General features: G+C 36.3%; 1 protein-coding gene across 2 annotated transcripts; it reads right to left on the bottom strand.

The window, feature by feature from the left end:
• On the bottom strand, positions 1-24,928 carry LOC128025976 (lysyl oxidase homolog 4). 2 transcript variants are annotated; one of them, XM_052612621.1, is made up of 15 exons: positions 24,862-24,928; positions 23,628-23,943; positions 21,571-21,896; positions 21,165-21,379; positions 15,404-15,442; positions 15,050-15,263; positions 14,198-14,378; positions 10,359-10,513; positions 9,365-9,532; positions 8,045-8,207; positions 7,715-7,958; positions 4,681-4,796; positions 4,314-4,450; positions 2,590-2,701; positions 1-2,514 (listed from the first exon to the last, which is right to left on the bottom strand). In XM_052612621.1, exons 2-15 carry the CDS (start codon positions 23,920-23,922, stop codon positions 2,444-2,446), a joined length of 2,436 nt encoding a protein of 811 aa, XP_052468581.1. In that variant the 5' UTR covers positions 23,923-23,943; positions 24,862-24,928; the 3' UTR covers positions 1-2,443. The 2 variants fall into 2 exon arrangements, with proteins under 2 accessions (XP_052468581.1, XP_052468582.1); XM_052612622.1 differs by lacking the exon at positions 24,862-24,928 and having other exon boundaries at positions 23,628-24,111.

Genomic DNA, 24,928 nt, shown 5'->3' with positions numbered 1-24,928 from the left:
GCTGTGAATTATGGACTGAGATCAATGCACCATTAATACTAAGAGCATACTGTAAAATGCAAATCATAAATAAAAGCTTAGGTTAAATAAATGAGGAGTAACATGATGAAAATAAAGTATCCAATACAGGGAAGAAGTCAATACAGGGAATAAGTCATATTTATAATCTTACAAATGTAAAAAAAATAAATAAAAAAAAAATAAAAAAAACAAACAAACACCTATATAATGAAAATGGAAAGTACATAAATTGACGTAAGTGATATCTATAAACTGAAAATGGGTACAGATTATTCACTGGAATCAATGTAAACAGTAGGAATAAATTATATATAAATTTATCACATGCACAATAACCATTACGGTGTCTCGTACTGTGCAAAAGTTTTAAAAAGTAAAAACTGACAGTACAGGTCAAATCCCCCCACCACCACCGCACCCCACCCTGCTATTTATAGACAAAGGGTTAAAATACTTTAAGAATAGATATAATGCTCTGGTCCATAAATGTTCATTCCCAGCATCACTGCTTTACACTACACATAGTATCCCTTATACTCATAGATTAAAAAAAAAAGCTTCAAGTTCATGCAAGACTAAGAAAACCAATTCCATTCAACCACAAATCATACCTTAAACATGTTAATGAAAATTAAAGCAGTCAACCATTTATCAAGCCTTTATTAACACTATGAACTATGAAACTAATGAAACTAACAAAACTCTAATCCAGAAAATTTGTTTAACAATGTGTTAAATAAATTATCTTCACCATATACAGTATACTTTGTTATCTTTTAGAATTCAGGAAAGTCAACTGAAAAATTTATATATATATCAAAAGTTGCAAAAACATTTAAAAAGGAGGCAAATAATAAACAAACATACAAACAGAAGTGTGTCTTGAAAGATGGTAGTGAATGAACCATCTCTTCCAGAATACAGAGGTCCATCAATAAAGTGCATAAATTAAAACAGAAGAATTGAAATTAGATATAGAGCTAATTAATGAACAGAAAAAGTGAACACACTGCATTTTTATGTTATATGAATTAGTCAAGAAAAGTATATTTTGGATTTCTTTTTTGGTATGAAAACAATGGGGGGCGGGGGGGTAAACATTCTGCAGATGCATTTTTTTTAATAACGATACATTATATGTTTGCTATAGAATCAGGAAATAAATATGTGGGTGCATGTAGACTTTAAAAAAATAGTTATTCTCTAATGCTAGTCTTGGTTCCAAGAACTACACGTTTAATTTTTTACCATTTGGTCAACAACAACTACTTAGTCTCTGAAATAAATGTCCTAGTTACTGAGTGGATGATAATTAAAGAAAAAGTTCACCCAAAAATACAGATTCAGACTTTATTTACTAACTCCTGAACAATTCAGACTTTATTTACTAACTCCTGCAGCTCTGAACAAGGGCCTCCGCCGCACAGGTTTTCATTGAATGTCAAACTAACCGAGCCAGCAAGAGTTTGGCGGAGCAGCAAAAGGATCACAGTCATCACACCACCTCATTCCAAAGCCCTGGGCACTAATCTGAAAACAGAGTCTACTAGTAAAACAGTGACCACTAAAGGCTAATTCAATCCGCACCACAGACCAGCGCCGACAACTGACCAGTATGTAATTTCTCAGACATTCAAAGACCTGACAAATGCAGATTCAACATGTTCAATAGGTGGCCAACAGACAAAACCTGACCAATGTGTCTGTTGCCATTAGCCAGTGTCTGTCGGTGTAGTGTGAATTGGCCTTAAGAGACACTGTAACTTTCTTCTATGGAACAAAAAATGAGAATTTCTAAGGAATATACCACCTACTCTTTTCAGTAAAATGAAAGTAAAAAGGACTTGGACAAACTATCAAACTTAAAAATTACAAATAGTACATTCATATCACAAAAGTATATTCCAGGTGTTCTGATACAAAACCATGTGTGTCAGGAACAGACAGACTGAAAATTAAACTATTATTCATTGACATCCATACTCAAGAGAGGAATACAGATATCCAGTGTCTTAAAAATAGTGCACAAATCTGTATCTATATATTTTGTGTGTACTTTTTGAAGGTCCAGTCTATATTTATTGCATATGGGTGGGGAAAAAAAACCCAGTATTTTATTCAAAAACTAAAATTCAAATATAAAATACTAAGAAAAAAAATAATGAGCAAATCAAATATTTGGGTGAACTAACCCTCTAAATGATATTATTTTGTTTGATTTCCAAACATCTGCTAGACTTAACTAAATTCCATAGTAAAAATGGTTTAGTGATGTAGCATACAGTATCTTGTCCACTCCGTGGTGCTACTGGTACACTGTTCTGAGATCAGCTGAGAAAATCTTTTCTTTCACCCAGGTTGTTATCCGCATTTCCGGGACCAATTAATTAACATCCTCTCCTCTCACCTCTTTTTAACAGGCTCAAATGAAGTTATTGCTGATCTGACGCTGATGTTCAAATAAATCCTCAGATTCAGCACTGTAGGCATCACCTGAGAAAGTGTATCAGAATTTAGACACTAGCATACATACATGTCATTGTTCAATCATTGCTATGGGGATCATACCTGCATGACAGCCATACATAAACACTCTGTGTCCATCATATTTACATCGACAACGCATGACGTTGTTCATAAAATCTGATTCAGCCATGTCCAGGGACGGATTTACCTCAACCTGACAAAACACACACAAGAATGAATAGAAATGGTTAGTAATGAGATCAATTTGTAAGGTAAGGATAATTATCCATGGGTTCCCCTTTAGGAATTACAATCGAGTAAAAAAAAACTTTTTCTACTACAGCAAAAATCAAACACAGGTATACCTCAAATATTATTCAGGTGCGCCATTTTTTATAAACCACAATTTCTACCAAGCAATATTAAAAGTAATATAAAAAAGTACAATAATTCAATTTAATAATTTATAATTGACTATAATTACTATAATACTAAAAATATACTATAATACTAATTTACTATTATTCAATATAATAATTTACTATATTATATTATATTATATTATATTAAATATAGCTACTAGTGTGATTTAATCAAGGCATTTGTAAAAGTTTCACAGTTGCACACATTCAAGATTCAAGATTTCTATTTGTCACATACATGGTTATAAGGAGAGCATATGACCAGTAGTGAAACATCCAACAAGGATGTGAGGCTTGTCAGGAAATGTTATGCAATCAGATTGCTCATCAAACCACTTTGCAAAATCAGGCTCCCAAGTTACTGTTATATAGTAACAATATAATAATTTATTAGTATGAAAACATGCGGTTTAAGCAGGGTATGAGGTCAAACGAGCTTCTTTGAGCTACGTTATTCTATGGAAAATTTAATGTGATTATGCCTACTAGGCATTTTAAATGCTGAAACAACAGTTATTTTATTTTTGCCAATACTGTGGAAATATTTTTCTTAGTAGCCGAAGGTAATTATTTTGTGAGCACATTTAAATGCATGTCTCACTTTTCTTTTTTTCTTTGCACTTTTAATGACAGTGTGCAACTTTAACTGTGGAGATCTGGGTCTGTCTGACCATATGTTTGAACGAGAAAGTGCCTGTAAAACAGGCGGGGTATATATTCGTCTGAAGCTAATTGACCATGTCTAATAGAGGGGAATATAGCACGCCTTGCTCCTCCAGCAGGGAATGCTGAACATTTGGTTATTTTGGGTGTAGAATTAAAGACAAGCAACTCAAAGAACGTTTGCCTGGATCATCAAATATAAATGCTTCATTTATGCAGCGTCTTTGCTCGGATGGGTTGGCATGGGATAGCTGGCATCACTCAACATGGAGATGGGAGCTCTGACCTAGTATCACCATGGCTCGTCGCTATGCCATACATAGCTGCAGCCCAATGCAGGTTTGTAATTAGCATCTGCCAAACTTGCCTAAAATACATGCAAATCTATCATGGCGACATTTCAAGTAAATAAATCTTGAAAATGGTCAAGGCACAAAGGTACACTGTAATTAAAACAGAGCTTCACATCAACCTATATTTTATGACTGGGATGCATAAATTGACTCTTGATTGGCCCCTAAAGTTGCCCTTTGATTGGCTGGTTCTGCATGTGAAGCTCAGCTGTGGAAATGCTCACAGTGCCCACAGTGATTTGGCTGATTAACGTGTTCCAAAGTTAATGACAGAGAAAAAGTGGCTAAACTGCATTCTGAAAAGAAAATCTACTCTTCAAGGAATAGTGAAAAAAGTTTGTGCCATGACTGCCATATTCCATGGTTCAGATGTTCTGAATCATTTCACCTGCATGATGTAGTCTCCAGGATTGACATCAGTGATGTCTATCCACTGGCAGTCGATATCGTGGCGGTAAGTGTCCCAGCAACCCACCGAAATGCCTTGATCTCCGTAATTGTAACATGAAAAGTGTTTGTGAAGTCCTGAAGAAAAAAACAAAACAGTTATATGTAGCTGTACTATATAAAAGTTTCCAATACTGAATAAAAAATAAAAAAAGGTAGATGCGACTTTTTATCTCACATTCTAATTTTTGCAATTCTGATTCTATCGCAGTTAAGTTTTTTTATTTTTATGTGGCAGAAGTGGCTTTCATATAAACCGAATGGCATTCATGTAAGATTTATGTCATGTAACACAATTAGACTTTTACCATCAGGGCAGTAGGTGTCTTCCAGACAGAAACTGGCTTTGTGTCCTTCGGCCACTCGGCTTCCGTTGAGTGTGAGGAGGTCATAATGTGTGAACACTTCAATGCTGTGATAATGCCTGAATCAAAAATATTCATATCAATAAATGTATATAAAATAAAAGTAATCTAATAGTAATCAGAATACATTACCTAAACAAAGTAATCAAATTAGTAACAGACTACAATTTGTACAATTTGTACCCAGCACTGCTGGCAACCACCCACAACACCCTAGAGTCATGACAACGGTTTTACACCAACTTTATTTCAGTATGTAAAAACCAAGTTGAATTATATTTCATGCTGACTAGTGTACATGGGAGGAACAAAGGTTCACTATGGACCACTGCCTAATGACCTCACTGCTCCTACATGAAGGTGTTGGCTGCTACGGTAACACCCTTTCCATGAAGTTTTTTCTTATGCTCACGGGGTTAAACTTGCAGAGCTGTTTATTTAGCTCATCTGAATAGATGACAGCTTTGCTGGTGTTGTTTTAAAAGATTAATAAAACAGGATTAGCCTGTGAACACACAAAACCCACGATTCCTCCACAACAGAGCACCTTGTAGCCACAGAATGGGTTTGCAATTATTTTCAGAACACATGTAAAGACAGTGGAGGCACTCAACGCAACTAATTAATCTAAAAGATGATGGAAAGCTTGCTGACCACCCATGATCAGTTTTAGAAACATGAGTTGCAAGCTGCGTGCTTAATAAACAAAATCCAGCTGGTCCAAAATGCATCCTCTAGAGTTCTTACTAGAATTAGGAAGTCTGACCATATTAGCCCAGTTATTAGTCCATTATAGTCCTTAACGTCCACTGTGATCTCAAAATCCTGTCAATTTGTTAATACCTCGAATATCAAAATCAACTGTGGATGGCAGACCTTTTTCCTACTTAGCGTCACTCTGAAACAATCTACATAACACTGTTTGGGAGGAAGGCAGATAAACTCTGCAAGTTTAAATCTAGATTAAAGACCTATCTCGCTAACCTGGTTCACATTTCTATAATTCAAGTTTGTTAGGCTGTATTAATTAGGTCTACCAGAACCAGTTAACATTTGTTACATCATAAGAAGAATGGCGTCTATGCTAATATTAATCTGTTTAATTTTTAATCCATGGTCACCATAGTCACCCAGATCCAGTCCAGATGGTGGATCAGCACCTAGAGACAACTTCTACAGCCCTGAATGTCAGCGGAGACCATGTCAACTAGAGGAGCCCTGGAGACAGATCCCCTCTGAAAACCTAATCAATCAGATGACCATCGGCACAAGACCACGAGAACCATACGAGTCCTCTGCACAATCTGACTTGTGTTGCAGCCAGGAATTAAACCACACCATGCTGGTTTCTTCTAGTATGAGCCTGGATTCTCTCAAGGTAATTTTTTTTTTCTGTCAGTGATGAGGTTTTGATTTCTTGCCACTGTTGCCTTTGGCTTGCTTGGTTGGGGACAGTTGGATGATGACATCACTGAATCAATGATGCAGTCATGAGCTTTGGGGTAGTCATGGCCTGATGATTAGCGTCTCGGTTTTATAACCCAAAGGTCATGGATTCAAGTCTTGGTACCAGCAGGGATTGCAGGTGGGGGATGTGATTGACCAGCACTGTCTTCCACCCTCAATACCACAAATAAGATGAGACCCTTGAGCAAGGAACTGAACCCCCACTGCTCCCTGGGCTCAACTGCAAAAAATGGCTGCTCCGGGTGTCTGTTCACTACTCACTACTGTGTGTTTGCTCTTGGATGGGGTAAATGCAGAGCACAAATTCTGAGTATGGAACACCATACTTGGCTACATGTCATGTCACTTATTATTTAGGTGCACGTCCTCTCAGTGGTGGGGCTCCATCTCGGGTCTGCCGGGAGTCTTCATCTCCTGGACCTGAGGAGCCTATGGCTCCGCTTCCGTTCTCAAATGGCTCCGCTCCACCCATCCAAAATCCTGCGCCTAAATTCCTCCAATCTTTGATTCCAACATGGACCATCAGCCATTCTGCCTCGTCGGACTTCCTCAGTCAGTCGGCTCCACCTGAATCGAAACTCACCAAGGCTCTGCTGTGGACATAAAGGCAAGACCTCCACCACTTTGCACACAGCCCGCTCCTCCGACCCTCAAGCTCCACCTCCTTCCTCGGTCGCTCCACCTTCCCCTCTGGCCTCCGGATCCCCACCGTTATCTAGAGCCATTGTCGCTACAGTTCTCCTCCAACATCACCACCCTGGGCTTTGCTGTTCATCCTCATTCAAAGCCTCCTCCTGCATCCATCTGCCTGTGTGTGCCATCCCTTTACTACCTTCTCAACCTCGCCTTCTTGTCTTCATGCCTTCTGGGAAGGGGGCGTTCTATCATGGTTTATGTTAGTTTGTTTAATCACCATTTGCTTTAGTTTGTTTGTTGTTATGGACACTCATGTTCAGCTTATGTTCAGCTGTGCACTCATTAATCACTTCAATATCACCTGTATTTAAGTTCTCTCTGTTTCAGTTCATTTTGTCCAGTCTTGTCAACTCTACCCTGGGTTTGTGGATTACCTGTGTGTTGGATTAAAAACTTTCTAAACCTTGATCTTCTTAGTGTGTTTGAACACAGCGTAGCATGTGAATTGTATCACTTACTGAGTGTGCACTAATATATACATACTAAAAACAACTATAACATCAACAATAATATTTTAACAATAACTTAAATTAAATACTTCCTGCACAGCACTATTTGAGTGCATTAAGCACCTAGTTAAACTGGATTTCAGTAGCCAGTGAATAAAATGTAGATTTTTGCCCTGAAACACCATGAATTCGTTGTAGAATTATTTTATTTATTTTAACAGAAGGTCTTGGATTCTATTTGGGCACACAACAAGGGGACCTTTTTATAAAGCATGACTAAACAATACAATATTTGTCTAGCAGCAATCGGGCTACGGTTTAATTCTGTATACACATAAAAACAAGAGAAAGAAGAAAAGCCTCACCTGTGGCACTGGTGCCAGGTCCAGGACTCTCTTGAGGCTCGTGGACGGAAGTCAGCTCTACCCAAGTTCATGATACGGGAGGAGAAACGCAGAAGACGGCGGTGCCCATACGGCCACTGCATACGACTGGCGGAGGAGGAGAGACAGTTCTCCTCATGCGCACAGGTGAGCAGGTGCAGAGGCCTGTCTTCCAGATAAGCGCTCTCCTGCACGAGCTGTGCATCCAAAACCAGATCAGGTGCCGCTAAAACAGGATGTTAATTTATTCATTTGGATCATTTAGTGCAGATAAAATTCTAAAGTGCATCAGATCAGATAGTTATCACTTACTTTCAGAACAGGTGACACCCGCTGCTTTAGCTCCGCCTCCTCGAGGGCAGTGGATGTAACTATTTTGACGGCACTGCTGGATGGACATTTCTGTTCCCACACAGTGAGTCCCACTCAACAAAACTTCTTCTGCCGCTGGGTCACCTTGCCAGTAATATGTGTCCTATACACAGGAAGGCTCATTTGTATCCATATGAAATAGTAATATACAGATTTATGTATTGTATAGTAATAATATATAGTAATAGTAGTACAGTATAGTGTAGTATCGTGTAGTATAGTATAGTATAGTACAGTACAGAACAATACAATACAGTATATTAAAGCTTTTACTAATAGGGTATTTGACATGAAATACTTTTTATGAAGCTGAAATGCAGTCTAGTTCATGTTACAATGAGCCTAAAACTGTTTTAAATGAGCGTTTGTTAATTAAATATTTTATAAATTTAATTAACCATAATATTTAGCTAATTAATAATAATAATAATAATATTAATTATTCGATTAATAATTAAATTAGGCCAATTAATATGAATTGGTGTGTGTGTGTGTGTGTATTAGCCTCATTTAATTAGTTTATCTTTATTTTGTCCTAATTTAGGTCAATATATGCCTATTGGAGCTTATTACAATAAATAAGGTAATACAGTTTTATTCTTTTTTTTTTCATTGTGACATTATTTTTATGATAATAAAACAAATTTTCAATTCTCATCAAAAAACTGAACTGAATTTGTACTGAATATAATATTTATATTTATTATTACTAATATAATATTTGATTTACGATATATGAATCTTTGTAGTTCATGTAGTTTCCATTCCATTTTTATTATATTTTTCCTCATATTAAGTTTAACGAATATCAGTATAAAATTCAATGCTAAAAATAAACAGGGTTAATTTCCTTTATAAAAAAGTATGATGCCTTCTTTATGAGATTTTCCTCATAAGCAGTACAGAACTGCACATGTGGTACAGAGACAGAATTGAGAGAGACACTGTGCCCTGAAAGTATAACCGTCTTGATTCCTGTTCTCAACTATTGCTTGAAACAAAGTTAAAGTATGTGCAGGATGTACATCAAATGTACCTGCAATTCTGTCTGAAAATACACAGTTTACCGTTAACCTGTCCCACCTCTTCACCTCCACAAAACAACTACTGTATAACACCGACGTTGCCCAGAAATATCCTTCCCCCTAAACATGAGCTCTCAAACACACACAGACTGAGGGAACCAAATCAAACAAGACAAGAGACATATTCAGACAGAGCAATATTTCTGGAAAACACAACATTCTTCAGCAGTCTCACCTGATGGGCACGTGCGGCGAAACCAAAGCCCAGCTGCCTGCATACCACCATGGCTTCATTTATTCCCCAGTTTTCACTGCAAATCGTCCCCCAACGCTTTCTGCCCCCCACCTCCATTAGCACCTCCACACGACCCTCGGCCGGGACCCTGCCCCCCGCCAACCGCACCTAAAACACAAACACAATCATAGACATTTGAAATTTTATTGTTGAGGATAACCCCTTGAGATGAAGCATCTCGTTTTCAAGGGGGTCCTCGAGACAACATAGAAATAATACAGCACATATACATTCATACACACAAAAGCTCTCCCTCATCCCACCTCATCCGCCCCTCATACATATAAATATGGAATGACAGTACAAGGATAGGACATATGTATCTTAAATATGTATACATTCGCACACCTAAACCCATAATCACATTTAAAGAAATAATAAAGAAGAGAAAAAAAAAACATCAAAACATCAAAACTACACATACAGTATTTGAACACTTTTGGCCACTTAACTCACATTTAAAAATGTCTAAACATCACTGCATTGCATAATCTGTAAACAAAGATGCTATTTATATTTTTTTGTTTGTTTGTTTAACAAACTAGTTTAAAACTGATGTTTGATAGAATAAGTTTGTATATATAAAAAAAATTCCATAAAAAAAAAAAAATCTCCAAGAAGCCGTGACTAACAGCGAATTTAGGGTGTCTTGACCAATAATAATCGAGGGCCAGAAATTATTACAAATAATTTCAATATAATGCATTGTACGCAATGCATATTTATTTTAAAATAAATTTAATTTAATGCTAAGACATCTGCCTTTATATTTATATATATATCAAAAATAAAGCATCACATAATAAAAATACCTTTTAAGAGTGGCTTAAATGCCCAAATATTCTGGGGAGCTACAGATAGCATGACTGATCATATTTTTCAAAGCATGTAGAATCATATCAGAGTAAACTGTAATTGTAATCATTTTGCTCACCATAGTCTCCATGCCTGTCTTAGGAACATAACATTTGACAGAAGCATCCTGGCTGTGTTTGAATGTCCAGGGAGGGACTTCCTGGAAGTAACACTCCAAAATAGAGCGCTCTGTGCCAGTGCACTGCACTGAATTCATGTGGATCGGCCCTGTCCCTGTAAAACAAACAAACAGTAAATGTCTTCATAAGGCTTCACAAGTTAAAAGTCTCAAATATAAAATACAAAAATTAACAAACACTCGGCCTGTTTGAGTACTTTCAGGCACAGAGAACACTCTCTTCACTACTCTCTTTTTTCTGAAAGTTTTGTGTTAAAGCAGAATTCCTCATAATTCACTAGAAGGCCACACACTAGTCTGATCAGATTCAGAGGTGCGCTTTTATTTTCTGAAATCATTATCATCACATTCTTGAAGTTCTATGGATATAAAAGAGCTTGACTGCATATCAGATGTCACAGTTCATTTCCCTCTTGTTTACTGTGATATACAAACGTTGGTCTTTTTAGCTTGAGGTGGCCACTAAAATCTGAGCCTAACGTGAGCATTGTGCTAAAATTTCAGATGTGAATCACATAAGAATGTGAAATCCACTACTCTGCATAATATACCACAGGACCATTACTATGAGCGTAATTATATAGTTTTTATTATATCTCAGAAAAACATGCTGGGGAAAATCTGGGTACGTAAATGAAACAGAAAGCTGCATTAACAGCTGTGGAATATCAGTGGTTATGTGCTAATGCACTGCACTTGGCTAAGTTCAAAAAGTCCTTTTTCTACCAAAATATAAAATAAATCATCACCCGCTGTTTAGTTTTAAACAAAAATTATAGACCCCAAAAGCAAACACAGCACCCTATATGGCTATCGCATCTGGGAAGCAAATTGCTAGAGATAAAACCCTGAGAGTTAGTAGGGAAATGTTCCATCACAGAGAATATTACATGATGTAATCAAAGGTTAGGGGGTTATAAGGTTATATAATATATATAACTGATGCATTTTAGCTGAAAAAAAAATAAATAAATAAATCTCAGTATAAAAATAAATAAATAAACAGCAAATTCTCAAAAGGCAAGTAAATAACAGGAAAATAGAAGCAAAGGAAAAGTGAAATTTTTTTCTCCCTATAAAACAACATATGTGACCCTGGACCACAAAGCCAGTCTTAGGTGTCTTTTTTTATTATTATTGAGATTTATAGATCATTGATGCATGGTTTATTAGGATAGGACAATATTTGGCTGAGATACAACTATTTGAGAAAAAAAAAATTGAAATACTGAGAAAATCGCCTTTTAATTTGTCCAAATGCATTTTTTACCAATGCATATTACAAATCAAAAATTAAGTTTTGATATATTTACAGTAGGAGATTTACTAATTATCTTCATGGAACATGATAATATCCTAATGATTTTTAGCATAAAAGAAAATTTGATAATTTTGACCCATGCATTGGCTATTGCTAAAAATATACCCCAGCAACTCTATATATATATATATATATATATATATATATATATATATATATATATATATATATATATATATATATATATATATATATATTCCGCATTAATGGTGTTTTCCTTTCATAGGATGACTATAATCCCTATTTAAGGAGCAGATTAAAATGCTTTATAATAAATTTTATATGCTTATACGTTTTGCCTGCAAAGTGTGAATGTGACTTGAAATCCCTCACCTATAGTGTCTCACTGAAGTAAAACCGGCTGATACAGCATTCAAACAAATCTCAAGACATTAAATCATCTAGAAACTTCAGGAAAGATAGGTTTATTTTCATCTTACTGGGAGGTCAGGCATCAGAGTGTCTCAACAGAATGTGCTGCTTCATGCTGCATTGGCTTTAAAAGATCTATTTTATCGTGTACAGTTCATGCTAACTCCATGATCAAACTGGATAAAACCATTTTCAGAAAAAAAAAGGCCACTGAGAAAATGTGTTCCACAATACAATGACAATTACACTCCATCTTCTACTCTGTTTTCACCACTAAGCACATTAAAGGGATAGTTTTCAGACATTTTCAAAACTGTATGACATTCTTTCTTCTGTGGAAAAACATTTTTCTTTCAAATTGGTATCCATTTTGTTTCGACCCAATCTTTTATGTTCCACAGAAGAAGAAAAAAAGGTTAGGAATGCCATGAGGCCTCAGTTTTGGATGAAATATCACTTTATGCTATATTAAATGTCTGGAAAACTAGCACCATTATTCAGGATCATTTCTAAATGTGGTTACCACAGTCTGGTACATGTAACCCATCCCAACAGATTTCCTATTTTTACCGCCTGTCCCAAAACAGTCCAGTTCTGTTCTGTCATTGAAACGCTAATTTGTGTCTCTCTTCACTCACTATATGTTTTTGTGGCCTCTGCTGCACTAGGAAAATTATATACATCAATAAATCACCTAAATACCTCAACGCTACAGACGTACGGAAATCATAAGCTTTGATCTCTATTCCTGCTACTTCTACAACCAAATGACAAAAATCAGCAAGAGGAGTCACGTTTATGTACTACGTCATTCGCATGAACATCACTCTCTTGTGAACGTGCATATTACAGTTAAAAGGAAGCTAGAGGAAACCGTTTATAAAGTTTTACATTTGGATATTTTTCACACTTCAGAAGAGCTTTATTAACCACCCAGAGCCATGTGCGGCACTTTTTATCATGGATAGATACATTTTTTGGTGCTTCAAAATTCCGACACCCATTCACTGCCATTATAAGCTCGGAAGAGCCAGGACAATTATTTTTATTAACTCTGATTGTATTGGTCTGAAAAAAAGAAAGTCATATACACCTAGGATGGCTTGAAAGGGAGTAAATCATGGGGTAATTTTCATTTTTGGGTGAACTATCCCTTTAAAAGTTGTTAAAACTAACAGGTACTTTGGTTGCTTTAAACTGAATTTTAAAAGTGTAATTTCTAATAAAATGCTCAGCCAACAGGCAAGTAACACATCAAAGCTTGTTTGCGTTTACAATATTTGACACTTAATGAATGTTAAACTGAGACCTTGACTGGATTATTGAATGCGTCAACCTTACACAGGTTAATTTCAAGTGTCTGGACTCTCATATAGGTCACTACTGGTGCAATAAAGCATATATATTAAAATCATCATCATCCATAAAATAACATTTCATTCTTTTACTTCTTTGAACAGTGGCATCTGATAAAACATCATCTATGAGTCAAACCTCTTTTCACTTATTTACTTTCTTTAAACAACATTGCAGCTCTTTTTTTCCATCAAAACGATATTGGGAAGTCTTCGATAAATAGCTACTTTCATCACTTCTCTTTGGCAGAGCAATTATCCCGTCTTGTCAGAGAGGACCGATGCCTCTTGGAATACAGATCACCAGTGTGCTTTTTCTCTTTCAGCCAAAGTAAACTCACATGCAGTGTGGATCTGAGCCACTGAAAGTTCAGTGAAAGCTCCTCGGTTTAAAGCATCCTCACTGACATGCAGTTCATGTTTTGCACCTGAAGAGTGTGATATCGCTAATGTAAAACATAATCTCTGACTCCTTTCACATTCAGCTGCAGACAGGCGTATCCCACAGATGAGCAGAGCTTACAAATTAAACTCAGACTCAGACTACTGTGGAATCATATGGCAGACTCAGTATGATCATAATCATGTTCGTAGTTCTGAATCACCTTCTTCCTATAAACACCATATTGACTCAAAGCAGATTAAAGGAACAGGTCTTCAAAAAAATGAAAATTCTATCTTTTACTTATTCTATCCCTACTGGGATCCTTCAAGCTTAAACTAATTCTCACCTTGACCCATGTATGCTCCGGTAAGAGCCTCTTTGGCAGAGCCGAAGCCCAGCTCTCTACAGACCACACTAGCTGAGATCCGGTCCCACCGGTGGTCAACCACAGTTCCCCACTTCCCCTCACGGAGAACCTCAACTCTTCCTTCTCCCAGGCGTGGTCCAGCCTTCAGACGCACTGACAGCTAAGAGAGAAGAAAAAAGACCGGCAAGGTTACTTTCAAGAAATCATATTTTTCCATCTCAGGCCCAAAGCACCAGGGTTATAACCACAACAGACATTTGGGGAGCACCAGTGAGGTTCACGTCTTCCCCAGTCTTCAGATTAGTGGTCAACAAATTCAATTTTTTTTTTTTTTAAATAGGATGACTCTAAATTAAATTAGCCCCAACCCGAAATATGTGGACGCAGCTTTGCAAAGTACTAAGTCTACATTATTTTAACCCCCTAACAGTAAGTTTTCTATTTTAGTATATTGTAAAATGTTATTTTGTGCCAAGAACATTTTTTTTTCTGAAAGCATGATATTTTAATTCCAATAGCAGCATAATTAGGTTTAAATTGTATTATAGTATGATAAATATAACTATAATTATAGTGCTTTTTATTCCATTTTTGAAGTTATCTATTCAGTGTAACCCATTAAAATGTAATGATGATAACTGGGGATTTGTTATTCTGTTAAATTGCAAACATTTAAAAATATATCATACATGCATATATATGTGTTGTATAACATTATACACTAAAAAGTCAAATCCACCCTTAATAATAGCCAATCAGTTCATTGCACACTAAATGTTCAAATTGACCTTAGTCAGTTATTCCAAAATTAAACACATTTTTTAGGATTACCTCTGCAGGGTGAGGTGCTTGGGGTCTGCCAGAGGACATACGAGCAAACTGTGGACCTGGGACACAGCGGGCCACTGCATGGCGTCCGTTCTTACAGGGGGTGGGGCTCCGAGGGATTGACAGCTGGGCATGGCACTCCGCCAGGCTGGGCTCTGTGCCCAGACAATGTACTTTCTCAACCCAGAATCCCTTCTTTTTGGTCATCTGACTCAGTCTAGGAGACATTATAAGTCACAAGAACAATACTACATTAAGAGTTTAATTAGAGTACAAGAAGATGTTCTGATGGATAGTGAAGAAAATTGTTTTAGTGGGCATGGAGATATTTGTAAACGAAGAGTCAACTGAATTCACCTGGTTGTTGTATCCTTGACTTTCTTATCCCATATTTTTCTGTAAATTAAAAAAAAAAAGAACATATTTAAAGTTGGGGGGAAAAAAGCTGTGAATTTTCTTTTTGTATTATATGGTGCTGTTACCCCGGACTAGCCAGCAAAAATAACAATAGTACACTGACTGGCAATAAAACGGTATAGATTTACAGAAAGCCATAGGCCACATTTGGTTTTGTCATCATCAGGCAATTATAGTAAAAACTCACTTTACCAGATCTTCATTTATATTGGTAAATAGCGGTTATATAATAATAAAAATGTATGGCCAACAGACTAGACATCAAAGAACACACACATATGTCCTAAGTCAGGGTTATTCAAATTTTGTCCTGAGGCCAATGCACTTTGATCAGCGTTGGAGCTAAACTCTGCAGCGCATTGGCCCTCCAGGACAAGATTTGAAGAACCCTGTCCTAAGTTAATCTACCACTAAACTGGCTTTCAAATATGTACATTCTATAAACAGATATTTCCACTGGCATACTGGAATTCCAGAACAGGCACAGCAAGACTTCCCCCAATAAACAATCTGAGACAAACTTACACTCAAAATAACAGAGAGACAGAGAAAGAGAGATCCACCTGAGAAAACCTACTCTCGATAATGCACCCGTCATCACAGTGACACATGCTATCATCACTGGCATCATTATAACGTCTGTCCAACTAAATGTGGTAGTTATAAAAGATTTGGCCTGGTAAGTCACTGGATGTGTGTTTAATAGACTCTAGATTTTGCTGAATCGGTTTTTCTGACTGCACTTACAAAACAGATTATCAAATGGCTACTTAAATGGACTTTCAAAATAGGAAACTTTCAAAATATTCTCCTGATGGAGCAGTCTTAAATGAATTTCACATGAGAATATCAGTCAACAGAAAAGAAACCAAATTCAAATGCTGCGTGGAATCTCAAGTTTAATGACCTCATAAAATATTTCGGATGTTTCTACCATATGACACTCTGTAGCGTATTAACAATAACTCAAGTCTAAAGCTACAGAACTCCAGCCTTAAAATAACAGGCGTAGAATTTAGTGGGGACGCTAGGGACATGTCCCCTTATCCAGCGACTACTAAATTGTCGCTAGCAATAATTTTGATCAGACAATTTAATATGTGTGTTTATATGTGTATGTGTATATATATATATATATATATATATATATATATATATATATATATATATATATATATATATATATATAGTATTGTAATTTCGTCCGCATCCGAAATAGGTCATAGCACTGATATTATGTGAGAAGTTAAAGTAAAGAAGCTGGAAAACCGTGCGCTTTCAAGGACGAATGTTTAATACATGTGCAGAGTAAGACCAGATAAGGGAACCAAAGTCTTTAAAACATTCGAGCACAGTTCAGTTGAATGATAAGGTTTAATGTACCCTGTTTAACCTTTTTTTGTTATTTGTTATTTACATTGACTATCTCTCTTATAGACTAATACAATCACATAAAACAATAATTTCTCAAATATTTATTACAATACTGATAAATTCAATGGTATGAGATGAGAATTTCAGCTGATTTCCAATTGATCTGTCACCAACTGAATTGTGGTCAAACTATTATAAAACATAAAATGTATATTTGTGCATGTAATGTAATTTCAATATGTATTTGAAATGTATATTGTGTCTTTGTATTTGAAACATTTAAATGGACTGATAAATGTAGCTGTATTTTTGACTGGTCAAACCAAAGAAACGTCACTTAAAAAATGAGATTGATGAATATTTGAAAAATCAGACCAAAACATTTTCTCTGCCTGGGGACACTGGCAAAAAAGTATCTTCATTAGAAGAGTGACAAAACAGCAACCCACTTCAGTGTCCAACTTATATAATAATTATGTACATATTTTATTACTTTTTTTTTTTTTTGAGTAACTCATTAATCTGTTGATTAACTTCTTCATTTAGTAGGGACGCTAAGACCTGTCCCAAACAATATCCAGCGACTACTAAATTGTATCTAGCAATACTTTTGATCAAACAAGTAAATGTCATTGCCATTGCCAATATCAAATCTTAACCCTTGCTTAAAAAAATTATTATTATATATTGATATCAAGTTGATTTATAAGCTCCACTCTGAACATGAAGAGATTTTTTAGACAATAGCTGTCTGTTTATTCATTTGTTCTTACAGTTGCTGGCCCAGAAATATCCACCTGCTCATTTAATTAGTCCAAAAGTTCCACCCTTGGTTTCCTGCTGAACCAAGAAAACTTAATGATAGAATGAGTCGGTCTGTTAGAGGAGAACAATCATGCCACTGTTTTAAGCATTAGTCTATACACATACACAAACAAATCTTTCTTTCTCTGTACATCTTATGAAACATGCCGTTTAAACATTTATTAAGCATTTGGGCACTTGGGCATCTGTGATATAGTGAGAATATATACTGAATATCTCACAGATGAAGGACCAGTCTAAATAGACATTGCATAATACAAAATTAGCAATGCAAGTTTTCTTTTTTAGAACTTTTCGTTTTATTAGAGTCAAAAAAGTGTTCTTATGGTTTTATTTAATAGTTATGGACTTGAGACAACATGATGTGTTAGAAAAAAACAAATGTGCTTTTGGTTAATTTTATTTCTTTTTTGCTAATTTTTGTAAAAAGTACGAAAATGAATACATAAATAGCCTTATCAATTATTTATTGTTTTTTTGCTGATCATATATTTGGCCATCACCTTTCATCATAAGAAAAAATATTTTGTCTCACACCTGTATAATACAATACAAATCATACAAATAATGAAAAATCTCTAACGCCACAAACTTGAACATATTTTACTGATTATGGTATTTGAACCCTAAAGGTGATACTCAATGGACAGAAAATACAAAGTTTAAAGCCTGCCATTAAATGACACTGAGCCAGATATCACTGTACAAACTTCATAAATACAGAAGGTGATTTTTCTTTCTGCACACAGTATGAGTGAGGCACTGCTTTAGACTGAAAGGACAGAAACAGACTCATTAAAATATTGTATTTCATTTCTTAAGATGCTCATTTAAGGATCTATGAGGCTGAACTGTGGCTTAAGTCTTTCAATTTCCTCAATTTACACAGACAGATTATGTCCTGCTGACACAGCAGCCAAAGGGCGCAGCTATAATTGTGTTTCGCTTACTCGCCAGAAGCGTAGATATCTTCTAAGTGGCCCAACATTTAATTACAGCATCTTCAGCAGAGGATCCAGAAGAGGCAGTGTCAGGGCGGGGCGGCTCACGATCTCTGAAACACTGAGTGGGTGCGTGAGGGATCGCTACTGCCAAGTCTGGTGCTCTGTGGAGACTTAACAAAATGCACGTACGACATGGTGAGGTCAGGTACTGGACATGCTCACAGACAAGGAGGAGCCGAATGGAGATTCCCTAGGATGTAAACCACAAAAGCCACAGCTAGCTCTATAAACTCTAATTTAAGTTCAAGCAGCATCTCTAAGTTGCTGTTTGTGGCATGTCTTTGAGTCATGCATAAACAAAAGCTCACTTAGGTGTTCCTGTGACCTCAAGATTACGATTCTCAAGTAAAAGGGCACTAAGCCTAAAAATGTACATCAGCAGAAAGCACGTACAACACTTACAATGCTCCAGCACAAACCTACGACTAAAAAAGCTGGGGACCGCAGACCCAGAAGATAGAGGCGCTGCTTTTTATAATGAGCATATGGGTCAACGTGCCAGCATGGCCAAAGCTCATTCAGACGATGGAAATGAAATAGATGTGCTGTTAGTGCACTGTGGTTACTCAAAAAATGACTCTGAACCACAGCGGCCTCCTGTAAGACAATTATAAAATGAGGCAACAATGAAAAGGAAGTAACAAATGAAAGAGAAAAGCAGATTATTAGGTAGTTAGGTAGGTAAAAAAAAAAAAACAGGTAGATAGGTAGGTAGCTAAAGAAGTAGGTAGGTGAGAACAAACCGTAAGCATAATGGTAAAAAGATAGTAAGCTAGGTAGAAAGATCGGTAGATCCTGTAGTTAAATAGGTAACTAGGTAGGCTGATTGTTAGATTAGTTAGGTAGGTAAAAAAGATAGGCAGGTACAGGTAAGTGGAAATGTAAAAACAAAAGATATTAAGGTGGCTGTAGGTAGGTAAGAGGGGAAGAAAATAACTAGGCAGATTAAGGGTAGGTACTGTTAGTTGTAAGTTGTAAGTAGTTAGTTTGGTAGGTAAAAAAAAAAACTGCAGATAGGTAGGACATGGAAGAAAATATGGAGGTAGACAGATATTGTATATGGGTAGTAAAGGTAGTTGTATAGGTGAATAAGTAGGTAGGTAAAAACTAATGGAAGGTAGGTAGATGGGTACATAGGCATGTAAAGATGAGAAACATAAGCACAAAATTGCTCTAAGAAATGAACATTTCTAAAAAAAAAAAAAAAAAAAAAAAAAAATAGAGCAGGACTAGACCTTGTCATCTCAGATCCTGTATTTATGCTCTAGAATAGATTGATTTATAAATACACATATCCTGTATCCTATCTATAGAACTCCACAAGAAGAATCTGTAGGCATCAAGCTCCATTAGCCTTGAATTCACAGCACCATAACTGTTATGCACAAACCCACTACAAAGACAGAGCTCTGAAAGCACAGAACACGATCGGAATAAAAGTCCAGAAACTCCCAACAATAAATTGCTCTTTACATACTTAAAATAGCTGACCAAGTGAGACAGCACTGTCACAGTACAGGTTGGTTGAAAACACTGTTCAGGGAAACATCAGAAAGTCAAGGGTGGCAAGTTCAATACAATCATTAAAACAAACCTGGAACTCTTTCTCCAACAACAGACACTTTGAAGACTTTAAACTGATGTCCCTTTCCAATAACATTCAGCAAGGATATTAGACTTCTCACTTAGACCTAAGCTTTCTGAACAGATTGTTCATTTCAGGAACATTAAGGTCCAGATAGCATCAGTAGGTTTGAAAGGTCTTTTAATCATTGGTTAAGTGTTTAGGTTTGTGAAAGGTGCCTGCATGGAGATAAGGAAAACAGATGTGCCATTCCAACCAAAAGAGGCCTTGAATCTTTTACTTTCCATTATATTCAGAGACAAACATCTTCCAGTGCTTAGACATGAACTTTGTCTAGAATATCATCATCACTACACCCTGTGTGGTCCACCAAACATAGCAAATCCAAAACAAACAAACAAACAAAAAGAAAATATATATACAGACAGGATTCTGAAGGATCATGTGACACTGAAGTCTAGAGTAAATGTCTGCTGAAAATCAACATTTAAAAAAAATATTAAAATAGAAAACAGCTATTTTAAATTTCAATAATATTACTTTTGATTAAAAAATTTTTTACAGTAGCATTTAACCCACATTTACATGCATTTAACCTGACATAAACAGCATGTATAAATAAAACTGTAGCTGGTTGCTACTGTTCTGCTACATTTCAGCCAGACAGTCATTTCCTGTCCAAGAGGGCAGTTTTTGGCCAGAATCAGCTGCAGTCTGGACTGGATTTTATGTCGCTAGCAATAACTCTGGGAGGCCCTGTACTAAAACAATGAAATTAAACAAAACTAACATCAGCCAATAACAGTGAATTAGTGTAAAATGTTGGGTTTTAATATAATACTAATTCTCCCCAAAGCCTCAGACACTATGCCAGTGCTCATATTGTATTTTTCATTAGAAGCCGAGGACTCACTTGTAGGTGTTCATGTTGGGCTGCTCCGCATCAGGAAAGCCAAGCATCCCACACACAACTCTGCTGCTGTTCAGACTCCAGCCTTTATCACACACCTGTCTCCATCTCCCAGCATGCTTTACTTCCACCACACCCTCCGTAACAAGGGCGTGCTTCTTTGTGACCATCAAGATCGGCTTGAGACGGACTTCCTCGATCCTCACCCTACTGGCAGACTGGAAGAAGTTTGAAAACATTTTCTCATGAGCATAACCTATGACTGAAATTCTGTTTAGTAAACAGAAGCAGTTTTTTGTATTTTTTATTAAATATAAATTAATATTTATTAATACAATTAATCAAATGCATATCAGATGTATTATATATGCATTAAAAGAATGTCAGATCTACTTTAATCTCTGTTTACCGGATTATGAAACTGCTGTCTGGAGAATTGATCCCAACTGGTATGATCCTGGGAATGTCCATTTCCTTGTCTGAGATGTGCAGGTGTCCTTGAACTGGAGTAAATGTCCTGCCAACGGTTTGAGGTGACTACATTTGGTCTGAGAGCAATGGTGTGCCCTCTTCTGGTGACTCCAGGATGCACTTGGTCTAGTCTTCTCTCCGGACTACAGATCACCCCGAGATCCTCAGTGTGTTTGCAGTCATGAACACCCCACCCGTTCGACTTGCAGTCTTTCAGAGTTTTCTCCGTTCCTTCACACCTCACATTATCCATCCAGATTGGGCCTGTAACAGGTTGCAAGAGCACCCCAAAAAGCTGATAGTTCACCCCAAAAATGAAAATTCTCTCATCATTTACTCACTTGCATATCGTTCCAATTCTCAGTGACTTTCAGACTGATCAGGTTCTCAAGTTTATAAAGCAAGTGTTCACCCCAAAAAATACAATTTGCTGAAAATGTATTCACTCTCAGGCCATGCAAATTGTAGAAGTGTCTGTTTATTCATTGGAACATATTTTAAGAAATTTTGCATTATATCACTTACTCCCTAATGGATACTCTGCTGTGAATGGGTGCCGTCAGAATGAGAGTCCAAACAGCTGATAAAAACATTGCAATAATCCACAAGTAACCCACATGACTCCAGTCCATCAATTTATGTCTTGTGAAGTGTAAAGCTACATGTTTGTAAGAAACAAATCCAAATCTATCTATTAAGGCATTAATCCATGAAAATGATTCACTGAGTGAAAAAGTGTTGTCCTCTCACATCAATATCCACAAACATATTTGTTAAGAACTGTTTTGGACTGTTTTCACTTGCAAACGTCATGTGATTAGTGAATATTATGGATAGAGGACTTACATTTTCATCAGAAGAAATTGTTTGAAGTTAACATCTTAATGATAAATTTTTTTTAATTATTAATATTATTAAAACCATGCCACTTTTCACATCACAGGATGTTAATTGATGGACTGGAGTCATGTGGATTATTGTGATGTTTTTAGCAGCTGTTTGGACACATTCACTGATCCATTGGTTGAGCAAGTGATGTAATGCTAAATTTCTCCAAATCTTGGATGACCCGAAGGTGAACTATTCTTTAAAAACTTTGAGGAGAAGATTATCAGTGAATTACAGTTTGGTCCGTTCATCACATACAGTAAAGTTATTGAATGGGTTTGGAAGACTTGGAACACAGTACACATTACATTGATACATTTTATAATATTTTTATGGTACATCGTTTTACATTTAAAATATTCTGTCTCAAATCACTGTAATTTAATTTAAAATCATCAATCAGTTTTAAAACGTATTTTGTGTTCTACACACCATAAGGATGAGTGAATAATAACATAGCAAACATACCAAAATAGCTCCACGAATTTCATAAAAGCACATTTTTAAGGAATGGTACATAATGCAAATGTATAAAGTTGAAGTCTGCAGACTTCATGTGCACAATACAATTAATATGGGACAGAAGCATCCCCATCAAAAGCGTAACGAAAAAGCTCTAGTTGAAGCTGTCTCAAGGGTTTGTTTTAGTTTTAATGACAGTGTTGTCTTGCCAACTAAGTGTTATACATGCTTTGGGTTAGTGGCTGTCTTTATAGCTGCCTTAAAGTGAAATTACAGGGAGCGATGTAGATTTAGGCGATGTAAAGAACAGTAGCGCTGTGCACTTGCACGAGTGAGAAACGTCTATTTAATACAGCCTTCATACACAACTGTGCTCAAGCCTTTCACATAATCCACAGTTAAACGTACAAATGACAGAGATTAAAACTCTTAAACCTCAGCTATTCAGACAGCAAATACATAAAGGGACAGTTCACTCAAAAACTCATTTTTGGAGCTAGATTGGTTACCATTCATTTTCATTTATGGGAAAGAGCAGCACAGACATTCTGCTAAACATCTACCAAAAAAAGTAAGTCAAACAGGTTTGGAACAACATTAGTAAATAAAGACAGAGTTGATGTATTTTAACAGACATTCCCTCACCTTCTCCTTCTCCATACTTGGCACTGTGTGCCCATGTTAAGCCACTTTGGAAACCCAATTCCCTGCACACCACATCAGCGAGTTTAATGTCGACCTCGTCATCGCATACGGTGCCCCATGTCCCGTTGTGCAGGACTTCAACTCGTCCCTCATTTTCTCTCTGGCTGTTACCTGCCAGTCGCACTTTGGCAGCAGGAGCACGCCGTGATCGGCCTGGTGAGTCAGGACGTGCGCTCATGCACCCAAAGAGGAGCGCAAAGAGAAGAACACACATGGGACAGATGACCCGAATCATGATTGAACACAGGTGAGGCTTCTGAAACACAAAACAACAGTGGCCCTCGTTACTAAATGAACTACAAACTTATTTTAAAAGTAATTTTTAAGTTGCACTGTGTGGGTTACAAAGATAAATTGAGTGGTGTTTGTCTGGTCATGTGATTGCAAATTGACAGCCTCTATGAGGTGACCCACTACTAATGAAATACAAAAAAAAAAAGCTTAAAAAGCTTTTTAAAAAGCTTGTGTTAAATTGCGGATATGACTGTAATCTATATCTGAACATTTTTAGCAAAAACACTTTTTAAAGAAAAGGTTTATAAAAAAAAAAACATCAAACATGGAACCAATATTATACAATATTTATAATACAACAACATACATAATAAAAGTTAAGTCTATTTCAAGATCATTTGGATTTTTTGCATTTTGACCTACACTAAAAATGAAATGAAATGCAATTAAATGATATAAATTTCTGGTTTTATCCACATGACTCAGACATGGTCTTAACAGGTTTCTGTGAGGTTCACCCAACATATCTGTGCATATTGCATTACAGGATGTAATGGACGGAAGAAAAGTTTAGTAGAGGTTTGATATCAGGAAACATAATAATAGAACAAAAAAAAGTAAGAATTAGGAACAACTAGGGTGTACTGTTTGTGTGCATGAATAGCAACATGATTATACAACTATCCAAACAACAAACATGAATAAGAAGTTATTATTTCACCTTCTCTATGTGGAGACACATAATTAGAGATACAAATTAGATATCATTGTGTATAATATATTTCACCTCATCCCAGTATTTATTCATAAACCAATATATAACACTCATTATGACAAAGCATGCATTCGAAGGGCAGGAAAGAGATAGAAAGCACATTTAAGAACATCATTAGGAAATCAAGAAGATGCACTAAAGAGTTAAAAGTCAAATTTCACTCACCTAGCAGCCACACGTAAGACACGTCAGTCATGCACTGGAGAAAAATGAATGAAGGAGAGAGTTGAAC

Source organism: Carassius gibelio, chromosome A13, assembly GCF_023724105.1.
Source record: "Carassius gibelio isolate Cgi1373 ecotype wild population from Czech Republic chromosome A13, carGib1.2-hapl.c, whole genome shotgun sequence".
NCBI lineage: Eukaryota > Metazoa > Chordata > Actinopteri > Cypriniformes > Cyprinidae > Carassius > Carassius gibelio.
This window is presented reverse-complemented; position numbering and strand designations above follow the sequence as displayed.

Bases quoted from the DNA above. Each gene is read 5' to 3' on its own strand.
- LOC128025976 (XM_052612621.1), bottom strand. From the start codon at position 23,922: ATGATTCGGGTCATCTGTCCCATGTGTGTTCTTCTCTTTGCGCTCCTC. The intron at 15,443-21,164 runs GTGAGTCCTCGG...TTTAATTTACAG, and splicing joins CCCAACATGAACACCTACAA to AAAAATATGGGATAAGAAAG. The intron at 2,515-2,589 runs GTATGATCCCCA...ACACTTTCTCAG, and splicing joins TATGTATGGCTGTCATGCAG to GTGATGCCTACAGTGCTGAA.